Source organism: Ursus maritimus, unplaced genomic scaffold (assembly GCF_017311325.1).
Source record: "Ursus maritimus isolate PB19 unplaced genomic scaffold, ASM1731132v1 scaffold_3, whole genome shotgun sequence".
Taxonomy (NCBI): domain Eukaryota; kingdom Metazoa; phylum Chordata; class Mammalia; order Carnivora; family Ursidae; genus Ursus; species Ursus maritimus.
In genome coordinates, this window is record NW_024425563.1 from 1,595,412 (window position 1) to 1,603,105 (window position 7,694).

Here is a 7,694-nt window from a genome sequence, read left to right on the forward strand (position 1 = left end):
GGGGGGGGGGGGGGCGTGTGTGTGTGTGTGTGTCAGCGCCCCTAAACCCACACTGTTCAAAGGTCAACCGCACTTTTGCTCCTACGTTATTCTCCCCAAACACACTACATCCCAATTTTTAGCTTGTGTTTTCTTCAGTTCAGTAGTAAAACTGAGGAGATGGTACTTTGCATCCCAGCGAGCCCAGCCCAGGGCCCCCCAGCCTGCAGGCCCTGGTCACAGGCCGCCCCGATCCCAGCCGCCGCACCAGCACGTCGGCACGGGACGGCACCATGAAATCACTGAATAACCAGTACGTGAGTGATCCGGCTGAAATACTTACTGTAGCTACAAACACAGAAAACACTGCTGTTACAAGCACCTCACCGTAAACGCTACCCCCCCCCCAAGAACTGTAGGCAGCGCACTACGTCACTGTGTCCCACCCCACGTCCTGTGGCCTGTCCTGCTGACAAGCAAACGGCACAGACGCTGCGTACCTTAAACCCCAGGAGGGGGGGTCGGGAGCAGCTCGTGACGAACTTGAGCAGCTTGCGCTTTTCTTCATCCGTGAACCCTTCTACGACTCTCCAGAAGACTTTGATCACAGGATGGTCGGCGGAATAGCCTCCTACGATAACAGGAACAAATGTTTTATCACAAACCAGGTAACTGCAAAGTGGGACTCTCCTAACAACACCAGAGCCACAAACCGGTAAGCGTGGTTCATTCTCGGCCCTCCGCTAGTGATGGACGCCAGCTCAGGGCTGAGAGCCAACTGCAGAGACACCTTTCTTTTTTTTTAAGTAGGCTCCACGCCCAGCATGGGGCTTGAACCCACAACCCTGACTCAGCACGGAGCCAGCCAGGTGCCCCTAGAAACACTGTTCATTCTGCTCCTGGGAGATGATGGACAAGCACGCGAGGGAGACAGGAACCTCTGAAGGATCCAAATACCAAAGGCCAGAACGAGGATGAGCCCTGGCAGCAAAGGATGCTGCGAAGGGGTGTGAGTTTTACGAACTCTGCTGGGGGTTAAAAACGAACCTGTTGAGTAGCAGACCCTAAATAATAAAGGATTTATATGAGAGCCAAATACCTGAAAGGTTCCAGAACACTTTGGGGTTATTTCTAATAGAACTAGTTATTTTGCCAACGTGATCTTAGTGTCTAAATTCATTTTATCACCTGTCCTTGTAACAGTAGGTACAGACCAGCACACGATGAGACCACTATTCTCAAGTGTAATATCTGCTACTTACAGCTTTTAATCTAGTTAAGTGCTTCCTAAAACTGAAATAATTGCTCTATATTGTTCCCTCATTGTTAATATACTACAGAAATAACATCGATAAAATATCTTAAGTGCATTAATTGGCACCAAAATGAATATGATAATATTTTAAAACCTATTTACTGGAATAGCTAAGATCATTAAAGGTATAAGCTTTCAGTGCAGATAGGGTAATGCAAACAACCCAAGACAATTTCTTGGCAAAGGAAAGGTTGGATTGATCTCATTTTTTTAAACTTATGACTTGATAGTAGGGACAGAGTGATCTTAGGTATTATCTGCCTTTACGTAAACACCAGAGTTCGAACTTACAGCAATAAAAATTAATGACAGGAAGGAGAGATACAGGCATACGTTTATGTACATGTAAATATATGCATATCGATATATTTATGTAAACAATGTTAGCAAATTTAGAGTTTTGCAACCACAGCCACAGTCCCCTTTGGAACACCCCCACTTCCTCAAACGAATCCCACGTTCCCTGCAGACAACGGCCGTACACGGTCCCTGGAGGTGCGCGCGCAGGGATGGCTTGTCCACATGGGAGAACATGCCGACATCACTGCCGCCTGCACTGCCTACACCGCCCACACCGTCTACACCGCCTACACCATCTACGCCTTCTACACCGTCTACACCTACACCGCCTACACCGTCTACACCGCCTACACCGTGCTCCAGCTCCAAAACCTCGTCAGTCACCTTGCAGGAAAGCTTGGGAAACAGCACTCGATAGGACAGAGTCTGCATAGGGTTCTTCAAATTGTGGTAAAATACAGAACATAAATTTCACCATTTAAACTTTTCTTTTTTTTCTAAGATTTTATTTATTTATTTGAGAGAGAGTGAGGAGAGCGAGAGTAAAAGAGTGGAGGGGGAGGGGCAGAAGGAGAAGCAGACTCTCCGCTGAGCAGGGAGCCCAATGCGGAACCCGATCCCAGGACCCTGGGATCATGACCTGAGCCGAAGGCAGATGCTTCACCAACCGAGCCACCCAGGCGCCCCTAAACATTAAAAAAAAGAAAAAAGAAAAAAAGATTCGAGAGAGAAAGAGAGCAAGCGAGCGAGCGCAGCATGGGGAGGGGCAGAGGGAGGGAATCTCAAGCCACCACTGCGATTTCCTACAAAATGTCATCACAAACAGAAACTCTATTAAGCAGGAAGTCCCCACTGCCCCTTCCCCAGCCCCAGTGACCTCTAACCTGCTTTCAGGCTTTGAGAATTTGCCCATTCCAGGTATTTCACAGAAGCTGAATCCCACAATACATGTCCTTCCTTGGGTCTGGTCTATCTCACTCAGCATGTTTTCGCGAGTCATCGTGTCGTAGCAGTAGGACTTCATTCCTGTCCAAGACTTCGTAATACCCCTCCGTATGTGTGCAGAGACCACAGCTGCTCCTCCATCCATCCGCGGAAGGACACGCGGCTGTTCCCACCTCTGGGCGCCTGTGAAGAATGCTGTGTGAACACGTCTGTGCGAGTACATGTTTCAGTCCCTGCTTCCAATGCCTTTGGGCATACACTTCAGAGTAGAATTCTGGGTCGTATGCTGAGTCTCTGTTTAGCTTCCTGGGGAGCCACCGAGCCATTTTCCATAGTGGCTACTTTATTTACACCCATGCCAGCAACTACCACGGGTTCCAACTCCTCCGCGTCCTTGCCGACCCGTTACTCTCTATATGGTGCCTGTGCGCAGGCGTCTTCACGGATGTGGGAACTGTTCCACTGCTGTTCTGAGCTGCATCTCCCTAATGCCCAGTCATGCTGCACATCTCCACGAGATTACCAGCTGTTTGTGTATCTTCTTTGGAGAAATGTCTATTCATGTCCTTCTGCCATTTTTGAATGGGCTTGTCATCTTCTTGTAAGAGTTCTTTATATATTCTGAATACATAGATATGATTTCCAAATATTCTCTCCCTCTGTAGATTGGTCTTATTACTTTCTTGATAATGTCTTTTGATGTACAAAGTTTATAGTTTTGATGAAGCCCAATTTATATTTTTTCTTTTTTTGCTCATGCTTTTGGCATCATATCTAGGAATCCAATGTCAAATCCAAGACCATAAAGACTTACCCGTTTTCTCCTAAGAGTTTTATGCTTTTAGGTCCTACATTAAGGCTGTTGACCAACTTGGGGTTCATTTTTCTATATGGTGTGATGTAGCAGTATAACCATTTTTTAAATCATGGTAAACTTTTCCAAAGAGGCTCTACCATTTTACATTCCGTCAAGAGGGTTCCAATTTCTCCATGTATTCACTAATCCTTGGTGCCATCTGTTTGATGACCGACTTTCTAGTGGGTATGTAGTCATCTCTCATTGGGATCTGACTCTGCGTCAAACACTGTTCCTGTGCTGATCGCTTACTGGCCATTTATATGTATATTCTTAGGGGAAACTTTTTTTGGCCATATTTTTAAATTCCATTGCTTGTCTTACTAAGTTGTAGGTATTCTTTATATACATATTATACATATTACCTGAACACAGTTTCTCCCAATCTGTGGCTTGTCTTTTCATTTTCTTACCAGCATCTTTTGAAGTACAAAAGCTTTAATATTAGGAGTCCAAGTTTCTATCAATTCTTTTTTCTGGCTCATGCTTTTGCTGTACAACCAAAAATTCCATCTAATCCAAAAGCCACGCAGATTTTCTCCTTTATGTTCTTTTAGAGGTTTCATAGTTTTGGGTTTTACCTATAGGACTCCGATCCTGTTGAGCTAATTTCTGCATACGGTGGGAGGTAAAGGTCTAAGCTCATTGTTTTTCCATGTGAATGCTGTCCCAGCATTACTGTATCGTCAAGTGAATGGTCAACGGACTGTAAATATAAGCATTTGTTTCTGAACTCCTAATTATGTTCCATCGATCAATATGCCAATCCTTGTGCCAATACCACAATGTCTTGACTACTGTGGCCTTACAGTAAGTTTTAAATCAGAGTATAACTCCTATAATTTTGCTCTTCTACAAAACCGTTTCAGCTGTTTTAGGTCCTTTACATTTCCAAATGAATTTTAAAATCAACCTGTTGATTTCTACAAACAGGATTGCTGGGATTTTGATAGGGGTTGCACTGAATCTGTAGATTAACTTGAGGAGAATTACACCTCGACGACACGGAGTCCTCCGACCCATGACGAAGGGCTGTCTCCACCTCCTCTCGGTGGTGTCGTACAGTCCGCAGCGTACGGGTCTTGCGTGAACACTTACTTTGCTGTATTTGCATTTTATTCTTTTTGATGTTACTCTGAATGGAACTGTTCAAGCAATTCCATTCTTGGACTGTACATAAAAACAAAATTGGTTTGTGTGTACGGATTTGTGCTGAAATGGTTTTTTAGTTCTCATTTTGTTGTCAAGCTACCTATGAAGAAAGTCTTCCTTCCTTTTTGGGGGGTGGAGGGGCAGAGAGACAGGAGAGGGACAGAGAATCTTAAGTAGGCGCTACACCTAGCATAGAGCCCAACACGGGGCTTGAACTTACGACCCTGAGATCATGACCTGAGCTGAAACCAAGAGTCGGAGACACTTAACTGACTGAGCCCCCCAGGTGCCCCCAGTTTTACTTCTTTCACTTTTCTTTTCCAACCTGGATGTTTTTCTCCTTCCTCTCCTCGCTCTCGCCTAGCTAGAAACCCCGGTCAAGTGCCTCTGACTTAAGCAGGTAGCCTTTAACCTTCCACCAGTGTGCCGGCAGCTATGAAGTTTCCATACGTGTCCTGTATCAGGGTGAGTTCCCTTCTGCTCCTAGTTTCCTGAGGGTTTTCGTCCTGAACGGGTGGGAGATGCTTAGGGGCTCAAGGGCTGCACTTGCTCTCCTCTTTCTCCTTCTGCATCTACTGAGATGACTATATGGGTTTTGTTCTTTTATTGCCAACACTGCGTATCACATTAATACACTTCCAGATGTAAAAATAACCTTGCATTCGTGGGGTAAATACTACGTAGCTGCTGGAATCAGTTTGCTAATATTTTGAGGATTTTTCCATCTATGTTCCTGGGGGATATTAAATCTATTATTTTCTTGTGTTACTGTTGTTTGCTTCTGATATCAGGCTAATAGCAATCTTTGAGAAGAGAAATCCTCTCCTTACTCAGCTGTAGCTGGAACTCCTGTACAGGATATGTTTTTAAGGCTTAAATACTGTTCTGAGAGAAATATTCATTTCATTATATTTAGAAAAGAGAGAAGGACAATGAAGAAAAGTTGCCTGTAATTTCATTAATTGTAAATGACTATAATCATTTTATGAAAACAAAGTGACTTTAAATTTTTTAAAATTTTTAACTTTTTTAAGTAGGCTCCACGCCCATGTGGGGCTTGAACTCATGACCCCAAGAGACCAACAGTCGCACGCTCCACCAACGGAGCCAGCCGGGTGCCCCAACACTGAAATGACTCTAAGGTCTTCTGGTTTGAAAAGTGAGTTACGCAGCGTATAACAGGTAATAACGAGAGGAATAGTAACACTTCACAGAAGCCAAGGTGCCTCGTCGCCCTGCTTAGCGCCTTCGCTTAGGTCTCAATCCCGTCTCCAAAGACGCGGTATCACATGCAAGCACTGTTGATCATCACCTTTATTTAAGGGTATATTTTAAACTTTCTAAGATATATAAAACAGTTTTATATTATATTTTATTTCTTTAAAAAGTAATCTCTACCCCCAGTGTGGGGCTCAAACCCACGACCCTGAGATCAGGAGTCACATGTTCTACCCACTGAGCCGGCCGGGCGCGCGGGTACAAAATACTCTAGGGGCACCTGGGTGGCCCAGTCAGTTAAGCACCCGACTTCTGATTTCAGCTTGGGTCACATTCATGGGGTCCTGGGATCGAGCCTTGTGTCGAGCCCCATGTGGGGCCCCACGCTCAGCATAGAGTCTGCTTGGCCCCCTCTGTCTGCTCCTCTCCAACTCACGCTCTCATGCTCTCTCTCATACAAACAAATAAAATCTTTGGGAAAAAAATAATAAAAAAATAAAACACTTTAAAATGTCCATGTGCACAATAAAGATAAGAATCAATGGCTCACAACTACAGATTTTTATAATATGTATTTAAGATTTGGACAGTTTCCTACGGATGAGAAAAAAGACTGAAAGGGTGGAATTATCCTCAGCCAAACTCAAGAATATATGCCACTTCCTAAATGTTAAATACTACTTGCCACATTTTCCCCTTGAGTCCTACTCATCCTAATCTCACCCCTGAAGTTGTCACACCCTTTAATAAGCAATTTAACTTCTGGGCTTCTCTCATTAAAAAAAAAAAAAAGACCTTACACCTAGAAATATACACAAAATTATTTATTATAGTGGAAGGTTAAATAAATCATATATATCTATTTAATCTAAAAAATTAATTGCAAGAAGAATAACAGCTTGGAAATATATATATATACACACCTTTTTAAAAAAGGAGATAGAAATTTATTGATGTTTATTGAATGTACCTCAAGGGAGGACAGGGCAGCAGAGGAGAGGCTGTCCGCTGGAAATGATTTCTTTTTATTTCTGATGTGAAACAAACAGAATGTATACTATAAATCACTATCACCACAAACTAGAATGACAGACTACGAAAACTCACCAAAATTACAGTGATTGTTTCAAGGATGACTTTTTTTCTCTTTTCACTATTCCTAAGTATATATGAGGTTAATTTTTAAAAAAGAATGCCCAAAAGATACGCCAATTCCACCTCTGAACAATCTTATTATTTCTCTGACAGCTAATGTTGTTGACCATCTTTCTATGTGTTTATGGGCCATTTGTATATCTTCTTTTTGGTTTTTCATTTTCTTGAAGAGCAGAAACTTTTAAGTTTAATAAAAATGAGGTCCCATTTTTTTGTTTATTTTTTTTAATTGTTAGTGGTTTTTTGTTTTGGGTTTTTTTTGGCTAGCACTGTTTTAAAAGCAAAAGACTGGAAGCGACCCAAATGCATTAGCAGAGACTTAAGACGACATGGTGTGAAGAGAAAATGACAAGATGCAGAACCGTGTGTAAAAATGAGGAAAGTAAGAACTAATTTTGTATGTGTGTGTAAATACAGAAAGAACCAAGAAGAGCTGTGGCGGGAGAGGCGGAGGCAGGATGGGGCAGCCGGGGTCCCACCGTAACCTCGTCCGACATGCTGGGCTCTGAACCATGTGAGTGAATTACCAGACAAAAAGTACATGAAAATCAGTCTGGAAATACCATCTGTAACATTCTCAGGAATAAATAACTAGTAGTGACAACCTACCTGAATAGTTTGTAAAGGACTTCAGGTCCTCTAGACTTATGGGAACTTGTGCACCAGAAATTAATACCTGAAAGAAGAAGTTCAGTTCATCAGATTTGAGGTGCATGCTCAGAAAGCGTCTTCCTGTCACAAGAGACAAGCGTGACGGCCAGCGGCGGTACCTGA

General features: G+C 43.2%; 1 protein-coding gene across 2 annotated transcripts in view; it reads right to left on the bottom strand.

Annotated features, from left to right (window-relative positions):
- The window catches only part of UBE3C (ubiquitin protein ligase E3C), a 117,256-nt gene that overhangs the window by 8,881 nt on the left and 100,681 nt on the right, over positions 1-7,694 (bottom strand). For both annotated transcript variants that reach the window (XM_040643754.1, XM_040643755.1), the window contains exons 21-22: positions 7,530-7,601; positions 480-610 (exon numbers count right to left, since the gene is read on the bottom strand). In XM_040643754.1, the coding sequence (XP_040499688.1) occupies positions 480-610; positions 7,530-7,601 (203 nt within the window). The remainder of the gene's footprint in view (positions 1-479; positions 611-7,529; positions 7,602-7,694) is intronic.